We start from the raw sequence: 19354 nt of genomic DNA, 5'->3' as shown, positions 1-19354 counted from the left end.
TTTTTCCGGTGTTATTTCTCTTTCCTTGCTAGAATACTTGGTTTTGTATTAGTTTTATATGTTGTTACTTTATTACTCTTGTATCCTGATGTCTTGAAACTTTTTGTAACCTTAACTTTGAATTATCCATAAAACGAAGAAGAGGTCCTTTATCAAGAAAAAGAATTAAAAAAATATAATTTATACTGCAATATTCCAGTGCCCTGGATGATGTAAAACGATCATCCTTTATGTATAATTTCATCTCATGATACATGAGACGAGCACAACATTATCTAAAAAATGTGGAGACAGTCCTTTAACGGCAAATTAACTTAATCAATTTTTCTACGAGTGTCTATAAACTAAGTTTTTCCTTTCTCTTTCCTTTTTAAAAAGAAAGTATTTCCAAATAAATTCATAGCCAGGTTGAACTTTTTATTTTTAAATTCATATGAAATATCTCGTATCAATCATTAAAGTGATATTTTGTAAAAGGGCCATATGTTTTTGGTTATATTGGGGTCTGGGTCGTAGAACATGCCGTTGATGCTTTTGGGTCGGTCGTAGACTAACGGAAGATTGTTACGTTGACATTTTGACTTAAGTCAAATACTAAGACTGTTTAAAAGAGTAACTTGTTCGTCAATGTTTGGCGCATGACTCTTTATTCTCCATTCACCGTCTTTATTTGTCATTTTTCTTTGTCTTACAAGTTAGAATGTCTTTCTTCTACGACGGTCGACGATCATACCTACCTTATTTATCTTACAGATGCTTTCGTTACTCTTTACCATTTTATAATCCTGATATTCTCTGAACAAGGTGCAAGGGTATCTAACTAATTGCCATGATTATCAAATCTATGGACAAAAATAGCAAAAAAGGGTGTTATGTGATTTGGAAAATTGGGTCCTCAATGGTATGAAGTTAGGTTTGTAATGTGATTCAGTATCCTAGGTTTAGTTATTGAATTTAAAAAACATGGATGGATCCCATTTGAGATGTAGAAGATGGTAGTGTTCTACTGTTCTTGCTCGATGTTGGAGGCATCTCTATTAATGGTTGACTTCCCCAATGTCATCAACATCAGCATCAAAAGATATTTTTTTTTCCATATGTATCTATACCCTATTCGTTTATCTTGGATTTCTGTGTTTGTACTTTAAATTACAGATGAAATTCTCTTTTAAGAGCTGATTTCTTTTGATAAGATTGAGTGAGAAATCGTGAGTTTTGGTATCTAAGAAAGAAACTTGAGTGATTTCAAACTTTCACTGTCGGATTTTGAAGTTATTTGGTCAAAAACGATACGATTGGATCAGTTAAAGCTTAAAACCAAGTTAAGTTTTTAACCGTGTTAAAATCTGATGTCATTTAACTAGTTTATAAGGGAAGTTTAGTAACAAATCAAACAGTCAAAGTTAGTCTAGGACCCAAATGCATCAACCGCATGTTCTACGACTCAGAGCCTGATATGACCAAAAACATGTGACCTTTTACAAAATATCTCATCATTAAACATCCATTTATAAAGGAAAAAAAATCAACTTTCCTTGATAGCTTGGTAGATTTTTTTCTTGTTCTAAAGGTGCAACCATGTTAGGCTGGTATAAATAATTATAGCACTGCACAACATGTCAGAAATGTGGCACTGTAACATCCTGATTCGGCATGTGGGATTCGTCGGCTAGAATTTAGGTAGTGGTTTGTGCTTTCCCAACACCTATGACTTTTCAGCGTAATTGGTTCCAGAGTTGGCAAAAACCTTTTCGGTTAAGCATGCTCGGACGGCGTGACCTTCTGGGAAGCTGTTGATGGATACCTTAGCGTTTCCCGTAAAAATCCGCACACTGTTGGACGAACGCAATGGCTAAGTGGAACAATATTGGTGGAGGATCGAATCATTACAAATGGTATATATCAGAGGCGACGACAAGTCACTTGTCGAGGGTGAGAAGGCACTCTAGACGGGGTTAGTCCAGATGCTTGTCTCATTAAAAGTAGAGAACTTTGGAGATTTGGGCTTGAATATATTCTGGAGCCGCGGACAGCTCCAATTAAAGGTGGTGGTATGCTCTGATATCAACTTGTAGCACCCCGAATTCAAAGTTTTACGGGTCGGAAAGAGACCGATGTAAATACTTTATTTTTTTGTTTTATTTTATTTCAACAAACAACATTAAATTTAAAAACATGAATTCAATATTTTAATCTTTTTAACAATATTCACAATAAACAATGGGATCAAATTATACGTTGGGAAATTGCAAAATAAAACATAATCAACAAGCTAGCTAGCTTCTTAATTCCGCTTCCACCATTTATGAAGTCCGTAAAATAATCTCAACTGAGGTGAGTTAACGTCTTAATACACATATTTTCCCACTCTATGAAAGATGTAGAAGGATCACGGAAAATTGAACGAACCATTAACATAACTAATGTTAAAGCTTAAAACAATAATTTCTTATAACCAATTTTATAAATTTTAGAGTATCCACACTATGGTTCGGGTTCCGGAGCCATGTACAAGCACATATGTTTTTCGAACTTGTAAGCAATATTATGTTCATTTAAACACTTAAGACTTGAACATGATACACATAGACAAAATGCTTTAATGATCATAGATGTCTTAACATGTATTTACGAAAGACATAAATATCTATGAACATATTTATGAAAATAGTCTTTGAGCAGCTGCTAATATGCACTGGGACAGTTTGTGAAACGATTTGTGAACTGCTAGCCAAACCCTGAATTCAGGGCGCTACAGTTCGTAAACCGCTCGGCTATTCTCGAACTCAGATATTTAGGGCTCGTGAAGCATACCTCTTCTTTTTGACTGATGGCTCGAAAACACTCCTTCATGTCTTGCCAACCACTCTTTTGAGAGAGGCATCTCTCCTATTTGTTTTTTTTTTTTTTGTGTTTATGCTTACTGAAAATTGGAAAGAAGAAGTTGTAACCATTTTCCATGCTTTTTCTTTATTAAGCACATTTTCCATGTTGATCACTCAAAAATATTAACATCCTAAATGTCAAAATTTTAATAACGAGAAATGAAATCTCTGCAATATAAAACTTATTAGCTACTATTGACCACGCGAAGTCGATATCATCTGTAAAACATAATTTACCAGCGAAGAGTAGGAAGAAATACTTAGATTAACTCTTCTTCTTGCAATTAACTTCCGGTAGGTTCACCCTTGATTACAGGGTACATGTCACTGTGGAACACAAAAAAGACTCCATGTGTCCTCATGAGCATGAATAAAAGAAAGAAACACGAAAGATTTAGCCTGTCTATTCATTTCATCCCTAGAGGTTTAAATGTTTGCTGTCGATGATTAAATAGGACGGTTCCGACGTAGCATGTCGTACATGATGTGTGCAACATCTTCACCGCTAGTTTTATTAATAAAAAAACAACGGTCTGAGATTGGGCCCTTACCCTGCAGCAGTATCTTAATAAAAAAAATTACTAAAATTTCTTGGAACAGGATTCAAGATTCTGCCGAGTTGATACGTGCGATAAACTCGTTGCATCTTGACTTGACTCACCACCACACTATACGTGTGTGACCCGTTTTCTGTGACTCGCATCCCTCGCACCCTCTATAAAACCTCCATCATTCTCTCCTTAATTTTCTCACACTCTCTCAAACCAAATAAAACCCAACAACAACTCCCCCCCTTGCTCTGTTTTTCAGTGAGGAAAAAACACAAACAGACATGGATCATGTTCGTAAGAAAAACAGCAACAAATCAGCAAAACAAATTTCGTTTTCAATTGATACCCATGAACTAGATCATCATAATGAACATGGGTTTCTGAAGAATACTACTCATCATGATCATGATGATGTTGTTGATGAATTAGTACCATTACCAGTGTACATAGTGAATGGAGTTTTCTTCACACTGTTTTTCTCTGTAGCCTATTTTCTACTTCGCAGATGGAGAGAGAAAATCCGTAACTCTACACCACTCCACGTAGTGACTTTCTCAGAAATTGCAGCTATAATTTCTCTCCTAGCTTCAATCATCTATTTACTCGGTTTCTTCGGCATAGATTTCGTTCAATCATTCATAACCCGATCGTCAAGTTATGATCTCCTCCTCGAAGATGATATCGAAGAAGAAGAAGAAGAAGAAGAAGAAGAAGAAGACAATCAGAATCACAAACTTTGCGATAGTATTGTTTCATGCTCGCCGCAGCCACCACAACCTAGCAAGATGATGATCGATTCATCTTCTTCATTGATTACAATTTGTGATGAAAAAGATGAAGAGATTATCAAATCGGTTGTGGATGGTGAAACGCCATCGTATTCATTGGAAACAAAACTTGGTGATTGTAAAAGAGCTGCTTCAATTAGACGTGAAGCATTACAGAGAATGACAGGAAGATCTTTAAATGGTTTGCCATTAGATGGTTTTGATTATGAGTCTATTCTAGGTCAATGTTGTGAAATGCCTGTTGGTTTTATTCAAATTCCTGTTGGTATTGCTGGTCCATTATTGCTTAATGGTGTTGAATATTCTGTTCCAATGGCTACAACTGAAGGTTGCTTGGTTGCTAGTACTAACAGAGGTTGCAAAGCCATTTTTGCTTCAGGTATACATGCAATGCAATATATCCCCATATCTTCAAATTTCTCATTTCTCTCTATAAAATTTGATTAATTTTGCAATCTGTTCTTTTCAGGTGGAGCTACCAGTATTTTGTTGAAAGATGGTATGACCAGAGCTCCTGTTGTGAGATTTGGAACAGCAAAAAGGGCTGCTGAATTGAAATTTTACATGGAAGATCCAGTCAATTTTGATACCTTGGCTTGCATGTTTAACAAGTACATCTCTAATTTCTATACCTGATGATTTTTGTTTTTGTTAATGATTTTTTCTTTACAATTTTGTTTTTTGGTTGCTAATTGGAATTAGATCTGCTTTTGCTCATTTAGTATGATTGGCATAAAGTTTTGTTTTGATTTGGACTAGGGAACCATAATATTTGGTTTTGGATTTTGCTTTTTTATATGATCTTAAAGTGTTTGTAAAATTGCATTGTTTTTTCAAACATCTTTTTTGTTTTTTCCTTAAATAATGTTGTTATTCCAAATTCAGTTTTTATCTTTTAAGCATCTTGGACCAATTTTGTCAAACCATGTCTGTTTTTTGTAAGCCACCACTAAAATTCTTTTTTTTGTTTTTCGTTTACAGATCTAGTAGATTTGGAAGACTACAAGGTGTGCAATGTGCAATTGCAGGCAAGAATCTTTACATGAGATTTAGATGCAGTACTGGAGATGCAATGGGTATGAATATGGTGTCGAAAGGTGTACAAAATGTTCTGGATTATCTTCAAAACGATTTTCCTGACATGGATGTCATCGGCATCTCCGGTTAGATCCTCAACCCTCTTTGAATTCCTAGGAACTTATCGATATGATTCATATGAATAAAGATATTCAAAATTTGTCAAAATTTGGAAACGTTTTGAAAGTTTGGTTTGCTCTTAGAAATCAGATCATCAGCAACAATGAATTACCGAGAGTCTAAACTACTCTAGTTAAAAGTTAAAACGCATATCTATCCATGCAGATGTTGGCCTAAGATGATATCATAGTTATCAATACATGCACAATCCTCTAGCGCTAACCCTGCATGTTTATGCTGTATGAGGCCAACACTTTTGGGATCATTAATCTACACATTGGTTTTGTTATTCTCTAGTTATTTCTTTATTAGAACTTGGTTATTAAATTGTTTGTTTGGTTATTATCATGTAGGAAACTTTTGTTCAGACAAAAAACCAGCTGCAGTCAACTGGATTGAAGGGAGAGGAAAATCTGTTGTTTGTGAAGCAATTATCAAGGATGAGGTAGTAAGAAAAGTACTAAAGACAACTGTTGCTTCATTGGTTGAGCTGAACATGCTCAAGAACCTTACTGGATCAGCCATAGCTGGTGCTCTTGGTGGCTTCAATGCTCATGCAAGCAATATTGTCTCTGCTGTTTTCTTAGCCACTGGTCAAGATCCAGCACAAAACATTGAAAGTTCTCACTGTATTACCATGATGGAAGCTGTCAATGATGGAAAAGATCTTCACATCTCTGTTACTATGCCTTCCATTGAGGTAAATTGCCCTGTTTACTTATGACATTATTATCTATTTTAAATTGGTAAGTCCACAATGAGAGTTTCGATTGTTTTGAAGTTTAAGTTAAAGAAACCATTAAACAAAGAATTCATAACCTGACACTTAAATCATTATTTTCGAAAATATGGCCCATTTGGAACATATAATTTTGTAAAAATAATAAAACTGAAACCATGATTATCATTTAAATTTCTTGATAACTTCTTGAATTATTGAAGACTAGATTCTCATAGTTGTTATCTTTTTGAATGATTCAGGTTGGTACAGTTGGTGGTGGAACTCAACTTGCTTCTCAATCAGCTTGTTTAAATCTTCTTGGAGTTAAGGGTGCAAACAAAGAATCACCTGGAGCAAATGCAAGACTTTTAGCTAAAATCATAGCTGGTTCAGTACTTGCAGGTGAACTTTCTCTCATGTCAGCCATTTCAGCTGGACAGCTTGTTAAGAGTCATATGAAATACAATAGGTCAAGCAAAGATGTCTCGAGTATTGTTGCTTCTTCCTAAGGAAGAATTGACAATAGAACCCAAGTTGACAAAACCCTCAAAAAACCAAAAACAATACTCCCAAAGAAGTAGAAAGTTTTTTAATTTTTTTGGAAAGGAAAGAAGGAACTCAATAAAAGTTTGAAGGAGGGTATGATTGATAATGTGAATCAAAGGGATTCTGAACCAAGCAAAAGTTGGCGATGGATGAATACCCAAGTGATGCTTGTTTGTTAATTCTAATTAGTTGTGATCAGAAAATCATTCAAAGGGTTAAGAGAGAGGAAAAGTTCAATTGCTTGGAATCTTCGTCGCGATTTTTTTCTAATGTTTGGTCCCTAATTGTGTACCAAGCCCTAATGGGACTTCGTTTTGCTGATCAGTTCTTACTGTTGTCGTTAGTTGTTGTCATTAGTTTGTATTTAGAATGTAAAGAAACATGCTGAAATGAGTACAAAAGTTCTAAGTTTGTTTTGCGCAGTCTACTTCTTCTGTTTTTGTTTTTCTGCTTTGAAATCATGCCAAGACAAATTTCAGTTTCAAGCACTCTTGTTTTCTCTATGCCTTTTCTCTCCTCTTGCTTTCCTAGAAATTGTTCATTATACTCGTAGTTAGCAAGGTGGTTTTCCGTGTCTTAAAATGTTGGTTGTTTTCTTGCTTGCAATGAGTTTAATGAAGAAAACAATGAGCAGGGCAAATATTGAATGGCAAGTTTAACACAATGTATGGACGCTGCAAAATTGTGAATTTGGTAAGATAATTTTATAATCTTAAGACAGACTTGAGCTTTTTGCTATAAAATTTTTGCTGGAAAAATATGGCTGATTCTAAGAATTTGTCAAATGATTCATAATCCAAAATAATGGCCATGTGGCTTATTGGTGCCACCCATTTTAATATTTTCGATGTGTTTAAATTAATAATCTTGTTTAGTTGTATTAGCCTAATTTGATTATGTTATGATTGCTTTCTTGTTGCGTTAAACCTAAATGTAGGTTTCATCTTTTCAAACTGACTGATGGCATCACTGTTGCTAATCTTTTTCAAACTGGCTTAAGCGCATTACTGCAGTTGATATTTTCAACCTGACTAATTTCATCTCTTTCTTAACAAGTCTTCTAACACTGTTCCTGTTTGGCTCATCTCGCTATATTCTTAAAGTCACTCGCAACAAATGTCTTTTTTAAATTCTTAGGTATGATCATTACCACCCTGTTTTTCTTTAAACCAGCTGAGACGCTGTTTTGATTGTCAATAATGGATTGCAGGGCACGACATTTGCTTATTTTTTTACACATGTATGTGAAGTGTCCTGCCACTTGCATACCAAATGCTGGCAGGAATACATGCAGAGATCCACTTAATCTCTCAGGTCTCAACCAATGTAGTTAATATAGGATACTGGTTTGTCTCGGCCGGGGACCGGTACAACATTGTATCGGGGAGATCTCGGTTTCAAATATCGGTGCAATATCGTTCTAAATTTATATCCATAATTTTTATTGTTTCACACAAAATAGACAAGATAAAAATATTGAGCTGTAAATACAATTAAGATACTTAAATATATGATGATGATGAGAAGAAGCATGAACTGGAAAAGACAAATGTGCTGCAACAATAATCAATTCTCCTAATCCCAAGTCCTTCTTCTTGAGTGAAAAGAAGAACTGCTACTGCAGTGTGTGATGCCCAGTGTAAAGGAACAAAATCAAACCACAAAGTAGCCCAGAAACCCAATTTCAAGGAAATCAAATTTCCAAGATGAAACCTGGTAACCCGGAGACCACACCGTGTTGCAGATATGGAGGCACTTCACTTCTTCTTTCCTGCAGCTAATTACTCTTTGAATATCAGATTTAGGTTTAACCAAAGAAAAAAAAACAACATAATCAGTCTTCTGTTTCTGAAAACTGAAAGGTGTAACATCCAATTAGACGATTACTGCACAACATACATTAACTACAAACTCATAAAATTGCATCCATCAGTGAGAAAATATACTAAAAGGTCGAGTTCCATCATATAAAGAAAACCAAAATCACAGCAAAAAAAATAAATTAATAATCAAAACCCCAACCTCTTGTTAACAAGTCGTACCATCAATTCAATCTCGCCGTTGACATTGAGAAGAAGAGTTTCTTCGGCTGAGAAGAAGGGTTTCTAAAAATTGTTCTGAGATTTAGGAATTTTATCCCTTCCCTTCATAAAATTCCTATATTGCCCTGATATTTTGTGTATATCGGCCGAAATTATCCCATACCGGAAAACCAGTTTGTATCGTTTCGTGTATATCGGCTGATATTATCGGCAAAATATCGTATCGCGATATTCCTGTTACCGTTTCGCTCTAACACTGGTACCGATAATATCACCGATATTTCGGCCGGTACGGGCGATATTGACTACATTCGTTTCAACTGCCATTTTCCCATACAGTAAATAAAGCAAAAGCATTGACTGGTTTTATTGCAACAATAATTTAAGAAATCCAGAAAGCCAACTTCTCACTGTTCTTGTGGATTTCTTTTGTTTATCTCGTCATCATGGTGGAGATAAAAGCCAACATCTACAGGCATTTATTCATTGAACCTACTGATATCTGTTACTTTGGTACGCACAGTCGTCTTGTTGACTTTGTTTATTTCTTGCAGGCCAGCACCGGCGACTCACAGGTGGTACAAATTTTTATTTTGAGTAAGTAAGTGCCAACAGCTATTCTTGTTTGTAAAGTTGGTACTTGATTTGATTATAACCTAGATTTTTACGTGACAGTCTTTTGTAATTGGGATTCCAATCCTCATTTTATTCATTTCACCGCTCAGATTTAGTCGGAGACTTGGACCAAACAAGCCCTAGCTTATGGGCGCCAAATCTTTATACTGAAAAATACTAGAACCCCTACCATATGAACGATTTTTTTGGGACCATGATTTTTTTGGGGGACCATGATCCTATTAGGTCACCTATCCTATAATTATAAGGGGTGTCCTAAAGCATTGAAATGACTAACCTATTCTTAACCTAATTTAATTTAAAACCAACCCAATAACCACCTATATATATATATATATATATATATATATATAACCACCACCTCCTCCCACCACCACCTCCCACCATCGCCGATTACCACCACCACCACCTCTGATTATCACCACCACCAACCACCGATTACCACCACCAACACCACCACCAACCACTGATTACCACCACCACCTCCGATTACCACCACCACCAACCACCACCACCACTATATATATATAGCTTAATTTAAAACATTAACAAAGATATTCTCACAAACCCATTACTTGTCATTCGTTTTTGGTTGAATAAATGAGAAGTAATCATTAAAATGAGTTGAAAATGGAAGTTGCAGAGAGGTTTAATGGAGGTTTTTTTTCAGAGAAAAGTTCGATTATCAAGAATTAATTTTTTTCTTAACCGAACTCAGAGTTCGGTTGATTCGCAAAAAAATACTTTTAACCGAACTCCTTGTATTAGAACAACACAAGTCCATAAGTTCGGTTCCTTCGCAAAATAAGGATATCACCGAACTTTAGTTTACGAAAATAATGAGAAGTCCACAAGTTCGGTTCGTTCGCAAAAATGTTAAGTTTTCTTTGTAACCGAACTCTACCTTTGAAACTTTGTAACCGAACTCTACCTAATTCGCCAAGAAATAAATTTCGTAGTAACCGAACGTTTGCCTAATTGCATATATCCATACATAAGCCCAGTTCGGTTGATTCGCAAAATGTGTTGAAGTTTGCGAACCAACCGAACTTCTAACACTAGGTTACTTTTAACCTGCAGTTCGGATGGGAACTTGGTTGCGTTGAAGTTTGCGAACTAACCGAACACACAAGATGTACCCAAATAAATTGTTAAGTTCAAAGTTCGGTTACCTACCATTTTATCCTAGGTAACCGAACATTACACTGTACGACCAAAACCTCCATTAACGAGCGAGTTCGGTAACCTGCGTGTTTGGAAAACGTAACCGAACTACACTTTCAGGTGTGTTCGGTTACATGTTCTTGACATATGGTAACTGAACTTCCCAAATCTACATAAAAAATTTCATTTTTTTTGAAAGTTTGGAGCAATTCAACCAACATTATCTAAGTTTGAAGCCTACCTGGGTACCCAAATACCCTTCCTCCGGTTGTGGTTGGTAAAATCTATCATTTTTCATGTTTTCCTTCTTCATCTTCTCTAACTTTACTCTCTCAATAATTCTACTTCTTTAAAAAAAAACATCTGATTTTTTAATCTCACTAATTATCTTTAACTTAATCATCTCACTAATCATTACACTAACTATTATTAACACTAACTAATCATCACCCAAAATTAATCAGAAGGGTAATTTAGGTATTAATATAAATATCTAGATAAGGGGTGACCTAGATTTACTTCTAATGTCTTTACCCAAAATAAAACCATGGTCCCCCCAAAAAAACCATGGTCCCCAAAACATCGTTCTACTATATGGGTTCAATATATACAAGCCCCACTAAATGGATCCTCCACTATCAACTCCACACTTTCAATTTTTAATATTTTTAGGCTCAGAACTTTAATTTTTGGGGCCAGGTTTTGAATTCTCCCGGATTGCTGACGTCGGCAACTTTTTTAATAAATCTGAAAATACCATAATTAACCTCCAGTGTTTATAGTTGTTTTATACAGTAACAGAAACAGAAAATCAAATCAATTAGTTTTTCAGCTCTCTATTCTCTCTGCTCTCGTTGATTTTTTCTTCAGAAACAGAACTAGGTTTTTTTTTCATACGAAATCGTTGCATTGAAGAACAAGAATTCGTTAGTTTGCTGTTGTGTTGAAGACGAGAGGAAGAACAAGGATTCGTTATTTTTTTCTCAATTTGTTGATGTTATTCACTGAATTTTAGATCTGACGAGATTGAGACAATGCATTGAAGAACAACAAATAGGTTTGATTCATCTTTTATCTTTGTATCAAATAGGTTTGATTCATTAGTTTTTCTAATCGATTTGTTTGATTTCTATCTTCTACTGATTTTGGATTTTTGTTCTGTTTCGATTTTGTTTAGTCTGAGAAGAGGAAGAAGACAGTTGGGAGTAGAGAAATCAACATAGGTACAAATTGTATTTTGGATTTGGTTTTCAATTCAATTGATTTTCGATTGTTACGATTTGGATCTAGTTTTTTAATTTTTCTTATTTGGTTTTGATACTGAGTATGTTTTTGTTGATGCTTACACAGGTTTGTTTGATACTGAGAAGAGGAATAGAAGAAACATTGTTTCAGAAGAAAGAAAACAACAAATCTAGGTAAGAATTTTATTTTGTTTTGATTTCAGATCTGTTTTCAATTTTTTTCTTGAATTATTTTTTGTTCTTGCATGTTCGATCTGTTAGTTTGTTGTTTACTTTTTGTTGATACTGAGAGGAGTATGAAGAAACAATTTTGTTTCAAAAGAACAACTTCAAATTGATTTTAGACATGTTGTTTTTTTGTTACAGTATGTGTCACTTGAGGTTACACATATATATCCTGTTGTATTTTAATCATGTGTAAGGAAGATGCATATGCTTTTTAGTTACAACTTGTGTAATTTTAGTTTATACATATATATCATGTTGTATTTTTAAGCATGTGTAAGTTGAAGTTACATATATATGTCCTGTAACATGTTTATTTGTAAACATTTGTATCTTTTACTCATATTTAGCTTGCCGCATAGAATATACTTCTCACGAGGGGGCAACGCCCCCGAGTGAATTGCGTTCGTTTTAAAATTTTGATATTTTTATTGTATGTTTGATATTTTTTAGGTTGTCATGGATGTTGTTAGTTGCACTGCTGTTAGTTGCATTATTGTTGTTCGCTACTTTTCAGATTTCATTACCATGCGTGTTAATACTGATATAAAACTTGATGAGTTTAAGGAACAAGTTTGCAAGGAATGGAAGCAGTTTACTCCACTTGGTATTTCTTTTTCTTCCGAGAAAGTGGGAAAGAATTTATGCTTGACTGTGATTATTCTTTGCAAGCTCTTATATCCATCACAAATAGTAAACAGAAGACCAGTGTTGATATTTTCTTGCAAAATGTTACTCATGTGGCCTCTTCTTCTAGCTCTAGGGAAGATTCTTCTATTTCTAATGGTTCTAGTACGTCTTCATCGAGAAACAATATTACTGTTGCAATGTATTTGGAAGATAAAAGCAAGCCTGCGAAACCTTTGTTATCGGATGGTTGGCCCAAGGTTCTTGGTGAGATTGGTCATGTGTTTGTTGAAGGAGTTAAGCAAGTCAGGGTTGCTTACACCAAGTATCGTCTTCGCACTGGTTACAACATGATTTTAACTCACAATGAGCGTTCTAGGTTCACGGCTAAGTGTGCAGATGAAAAATGCGGCTGGAAATTCCATGCAGCTTCTATTGATGAAAGGAACGAAATGTTTCAGGTAGCTTTTCCGTGTTATGTCATCTTATGCTTAGCATATGTTACGTTTTGTTACAGTATGTGTAACTTTGGGTTACACATGATGTTTTTTGCACCATATTGTTTTTTGTTGATTTGTTTGTACTTTGTATGAACCTCTTCAGGTCAGATCTTATAACCGTGAGCACATTTGTGGTGCTGGTGGGCGCAATTTGAATCAAAAATACTCCACCAGCTTCACGTCTAGTTTGATTGAGGAAGAAGTTCCGAAAAATCCTCACAAGAAGCCTAAGCAGATTGCAGCTGATTTCCATACCAACTATGGGATTACCATGGAGTACTATCAGGCCTATAATGGTAGGGAAAATGTTTATAAGACGATTTATGGCGACGATGTGAAGTCCTACTCGCACTTGGTATGGTATATTGATGCTATAAGGGACACCAACCCTGGTAGTGGGATAAAGGTTGAATTTGATCATCCCCAGAAACAGTTCCAACGGATTTTCATCGCATTTGCTGCATGCATCAAAAGGTACCGGTTTTGTCGGCAAATGGTATACTTGGATGCTACTTCCCTTACCGGTAGATTCAGAGGTTGCTTGATGGAAGCTACGGGGATCAATGGTGGTAAAGGTACGTTTTTATATGTGTTTTTTTATAACAACTTCAGTTGACAAATAACTGAGAGTTACACATGTGTAACTCTCAATTACACATTACTTTACTCAGTGTATAACTAAGAAAATAACATCTGTAAACTTAAGTTACACATTTGTTTTAACATGTGTAACTTGTATTTACACATTGTTTTCTGTTTTTGTGAAACTTATTATATTTTCAATTATGCACAATTTTTTTTGTAGGATTTTTCCCGCTTGCTGTGGGACTAGTTGATTCTGAGACTATCATCAATTGGAAGTGGTTTTTAAGGAATTTGACTGAAGTTGTTGGGTGATGGGAGGCCAATCACCTTCCTTTCGGATCGCCATGAAGGACTCTTGCAGGGTGTTCCACTTGTCTATCCAGATTCGTTCCACAGCTTCTGCTACTATCATTTGACGCAGAATCTACCGATCACTGGATCAGATCCTAGGTACTCGCTTGTGATGGACCTTTTCCAAGAGGCGACATACGCACTCTCACCTGAAAACCATGTGAAGGCCATACAGAAGATTAGAGACTTGAACTGCGATTGGGTGGCTGATTACATCGAGACCATTCCACCTGAAGCGTATGTGAATGCCTATTTCAAAGGTTGTCGGTATGGACGAACATCTAGTACTCTAGCAGAATCACTCAATAGTTGGGTTCTGGTTCACAAGAAGATGCCTGCATCTGCTCTTCTTGATCAGGTTAATTGAGTGTTTTTTTTTTGTTGTTGTCTTTTATTTATTATTTTGTCACTTTATGTATTCATAAGTTTTTGTTCCTTTTCAGATTAGGAGGAAAATAATGTGCTTGATGGCAGAGCATCGTGAAATTGGCGCTAATATGATGACTCCATTAACCCATGAGTATGAGGAAAAGCTTGCGTCTCTTCAAGATCAAGGTTTGTCTTGGGAAGTATTTGTTGCTAGTCCTACCGTGCTTGAAGTTTTTAGCGAAAGGTATCACATGGTGGACCTCGAACACCAGACTTGCACCTGTCAAAGGTTTGTTTTTTTATGCTTTTTCTTCTCTCTGTATGTTCATTTTTTTTAGAATGTGTATCTTCCAGTTACATTAGATATATGCATGTCTATATAGTAGTTACACATCTATTTTGCAAGTGTAACTTAAAGATACACATCCTGTATATGCACCTGTAACTAGCTAATTCTGAGTGTTTTATGATTTGTATGTGCAACTAACTGATTTTTTGATTATTTTTGTTTTTTTCAAGGTGGCGCGTATATGGTTTCCCTTGTGCTCATGCTCTTGTAGCCATACGTAAGATTAAACGTGAGGCTATTGATTTCATTTCACCGTATTTTACAAGCGACTATTTTAGGAAGACTTATATGCATGTCATCTAGCCGATTCCCAACTACAACAGGCCTGTTGAAATTCATCCAGGCGACACCATCAACCCTCCTATCGTAAAGAAGCAACCAGATAGATACCAAGAAAAATGATTCTAAGTAAAGGTGAGAAGAAGGTAAAGAGGAAAGTTCATTACAGCAATTGCAAGGAAGCAGGTCACAACAGGGCAAGTTGCAAGAATCCTCCGAAGTACACACCCCCTAGCTTGAGTCTACCAAAGTTCATTTCTGCAAGTAATGATTTTATGTGTGGATTCTTATTTGTTTTGGATTATTTGTTTTTTAGTTTTCTTCATTTCGGATCGCATGGATCAAACGTTTTTATTTTTCTGCAACGTTGATTGTGTGCAAGGATCATTCATTCAGATTTTATATTTTGTGAGTTCACAGTTGAAATGCATTTTATTTTATTTTTGATTTATTGTGTACGTCTGATCAGTGGTCAAATGCTTTTGTAACTTCAGTTTACACTCTAAAATATGGATGTGTAACCAGAAATTACACTGTTGTGAACGCATGTGTAACATTAGTTTACACATTATAAATGCATGTGTAAACTCAGGTTACACCTTAAGTAACTTTCCCTTTCCTTAACTTCTGAGCCGTGGTCAAATGTTTGTGTAACTTCAGTTTACACTCAAAAATATGCATGTGTAACTTCAGTTTACACTCAAAAATATGCATGTGTAACATTAGTTTACACATTATAAATGCATGTGTAAACTCAGGTTACACCTTAAGTAACTTTTCCTTTTGCAATCATGTAACTTTAGTTTTAAGAATACATTATAGCAACTATTATTAAATTTTTCCAACAATAAAAGATAGATAACTTTCTATTTAATTAAAGAACTACTATATGTCAAAGTATAGAAGTTTTAACTTGTTTTGCAAACATAATAGTATCAAAGTTTTTCAATCCAACAAACTATTTTTACAATAATGTTTAATCAGCTCTACTGTCTTCATCTGAAATAATCTTGAAAAGCATGCTTGCTCTCATGCGACCCACCTTTCGAACTGTTTCCTTATGCAGGTGTGTGCCTACGTGACATGATTGTTGTTCAAATGTTGTATTCTTCATTCCACACTTCATGTAATAGCATACAAATAACAGACAATCAGGATATGAACCTTGTTTAGGCGAGTGGGCAGTTTTGGCCTTCAGACTCAAATCAAGAAGAATCCGATAGTTCAGCGCTTGACTTATTTCAGCTAAATAAATCTTAGCTTGATCAAAGTGAAGTTTTCTGACATGCACATCGCTTAACGAGTTCCTATGGGACCAACCTGCACCGTTAGTAAGGTCATACTCCAGTAGTGAAAAATGGGTCTTATTGTTACTCATGATTGCGAATATTTTGACTGGTTGGATATCATGATACTCTTTAGCAAGCTTTGGAATCCAGAATCTGTTGAATTCATTCCTATCACTCAGAAAAGATTCCTGCATAAATAGAAAGAAAAAGAATGAACGTTATAAATGCATATTGTATAAGCATGTGTAACTCTCAGTTACTTAAACCTTTTTTGAATCTACATCCAAGAAGATTTTAAATTTAACCTTTTTTGAATCTACATACAAGAAGATTTAAATTTTCCAAGTACTTACATATTCTTTTTTGGAGAGGAATATCGCTTTTTGATACTTTGGCTTTGAGTTCATATTTTTCCTCAACCTGCTAGTATAAAAATCAATGAATTCTGATTCCAAGTAGGCCTCTTTGTTGGTTAGTTGAAGCATAAGTTCTCCACTTATACCGAACATCGGGGTACCATCATCTTTCAATTCCATCCAAGCAATGTCTCTGTATTAAAAATAAGAAACATTTAAACCACATAACATAATCCAAGTAGTAAGAAACAACGTTTAACATAACAATCTTAACTTAAAAACCATAACAGAATCAATAAGTTACATCTACTTACGCTTTGCGATGTGTACTGAAGTATTCAAGCACTCTCTGCTTTTGATCTCCTTTCAGGGTTTCAATAATCTGAGAACCTTTTACATCCTTGCGCATTGTCCCATCATCCTCTTCAGCATCTGCGACTACAGTTTCTTCTACCTCTGGGACTGCATCCATTGTTTCTTCAATAAAAACACCTTTACTCTTCTTTGGCTGTCTTTCATACTTTTGGAGATCTTGTTTCTCAGCTTTTTTGCTCCTCATCCAACGTTGTTGTATGATCAGAGGTTGGCTTTGTTCATTCACAACTCCCTTGACTAGTTCTACGACAGGTAATGGAGTATTGTCTAGGCCAAGACTAAAGTAGTTGGATTACTACTCAGTTGAGTTTGAGCTATGCAACAACAAAAATAGGGATAATCATTAAAAAACTGTCATGATTGTGTAAACTAAAGTTACACTTGCATAGGTGTTACTAAGATACTAAAAGTGCAAAAAATAGTCTAATATCAAAGTTTGTAATGTGTATAACCTTAAGTTACACATGCATATACAATGTGTATATTGAAGCTACACATGCTTTTTATAATGTGTAACATTCATTATAAACAACAACAGAAAAAAAATTTATAAGAAGTTTCAAAAGGAAGATGGTTTACCACTGGATGTAGGTTCTGCATTCTCCATCTCTGCAGGTCCATGTTCATAAATTACTTCAGCTTGATTAATGTTGCTGACAACTGCATCTATCATTTCAGTTACATCCATCGTATCACCTTGGTCAGGCTGTGTTTGCTGATTTGTAGCAATTATCACCAAGGAATCATCAAACTGTGTTGAAGCAAAATTGTCATCAAAAGTTGAAGGTGTTTCTAGAGTTGGAGCAGTCATAACCAAACTGTCATCAACAGTTGCAGGTGTCTCTTCAATGACATTTGCATCATCACCTGTGGCTTTCTCCTGTGGCTCAACCACGACACTTCCTTCTGCATCTTTCTTCTGCGCCTCATCAGCAACATGTGTCTCTTCATCAGCTTTCTTCTGCGCCTCATCAGCAGCATGTGTCTCTTCATCAGCTTTCTTCTGCGCCTCATCAGCAGCATGTGTCTCTTCATCAGCTTTCTTCCGCGCCACATCGACAACATCTGCAGGATTGGGCTTTTTCTTACCAGTGGGCTTCTTCTTTGGAGGAGCCTTTCATGTTGTCACACTCTTCATACTCGAACTGTATGTCCTGAGTGTTGTTTTGCGCCCCTCTACAGCAGTTTGAGCTTGCAGAATTTTTGGCGTATTTCCAGCTGCTAGACTGATACATGGAATTGCACAAGTATTGAAATGAGAAACTTTATTTATTTAGGAAATTGATGATGATGTTAAATTTTTTTTAAAAAACTTCAAGATGAATATATCATGTGTAATCGACAGCTACACATGGATATGACTTGGATACCTAGCATGTGTAATATATGACTTGGATACTTAGCATGTGTAACTAGGGATTACACATCCATATGATCTGTGTACTCAACAATTACTAAGTCTAATTTTGTACCTTAGTGTCAACTAATTTGGTGCCTCTACACATGTCAACAAATATATCATAATCACTATCAAGTTAAAGAAGCATATTAAAAATGAACAACTACTTACATTCTTCATGGAAGGAAGTTTCCGTGTCATCTTTCTCTTTCTCTTGCTCAGTCTCTTCATGCTCAGTAGCTCCATGCTCAGTACCTCCATGTCCTTGTCCACCATCTCCTCTTTGCATATACTCTTCCTGGGTCACATCGTAAGATTGAATTCTTATTGCTAGCATAATTTTGAAAGCTAAAATGTGCTTGTCGGTGACGTTCTCATCTTTTATCCCTGCTCTGGAAAGTTTATACACTGCATCGAACACTTTTTGCTTTTCTTGCAGTTGCTCTTTTAGTTTTCCATTCTCAATGGTTTGCTCTTTCAGCCACCTTTGCAGGTCGTCCTTACTTGGTACCACAGTTGATATACCAAGCTTCTTTTCAATCTGTGAAAACTCAGCCACAAAGCTAGCAGTTGGCTGCAATTAACAGATGGAGATGTTAACTTAAGATATAGCAAAAACAGTTGAACATTCTAAATATACAAATTTTCAGTTGTATGTGTAACTCAAAGTTACATAAGCACATTTTATATGTGTAAGCTATAGTTACACATATAAATTGAATTCACTGGTGTTATCTTTGCATGTGTAATTATAAGTTACACAAGCACATTAAAATGTGTAACTTATAGCTACACATCACAATTTTGATTACATCCAACTTATATCTAAATTATATTACCATAAATTTAAAAAACATAAACCAACTAACATATAAC

The 19354-nt window shown here is 35.4% G+C and overlaps 2 protein-coding genes across 2 annotated transcripts; both read left to right on the top strand.

The window, feature by feature from the left end:
• The first annotated feature begins 3667 nt into the window (after positions 1–3667).
• Positions 3668–7115, top strand: LOC113356776 (3-hydroxy-3-methylglutaryl-coenzyme A reductase 1-like). Its single transcript, XM_026599992.1, has 5 exons — positions 3668–4603; positions 4694–4835; positions 5206–5387; positions 5775–6121; positions 6403–7115. Exons 1-5 carry the CDS (start codon positions 3718–3720, stop codon positions 6649–6651), a joined length of 1806 nt encoding a protein of 601 aa, XP_026455777.1. The 5' UTR covers positions 3668–3717; the 3' UTR covers positions 6652–7115.
• Positions 7116–13397: 6282 nt separating this feature from the next.
• On the top strand, positions 13398–14794 carry LOC113359721. The gene is made up of 5 exons (XM_026603312.1): positions 13398–13701; positions 13932–13989; positions 14108–14381; positions 14506–14675; positions 14770–14794. Exons 1-5 carry the CDS (start codon positions 13398–13400, stop codon positions 14792–14794), a joined length of 831 nt encoding a protein of 276 aa, XP_026459097.1.
• The last annotated feature ends 4560 nt before the right edge of the window (positions 14795–19354 follow it).

The sequence above is a fragment of the Papaver somniferum genome, chromosome 3 (genome assembly GCF_003573695.1).
Source record: "Papaver somniferum cultivar HN1 chromosome 3, ASM357369v1, whole genome shotgun sequence".
In the NCBI taxonomy this organism is placed as follows: domain Eukaryota; kingdom Viridiplantae; phylum Streptophyta; class Magnoliopsida; order Ranunculales; family Papaveraceae; genus Papaver; species Papaver somniferum.
The sequence above is the reverse complement of the archived record's forward strand: the minus strand, read 5'-3'. Positions and strand labels throughout refer to the sequence as shown.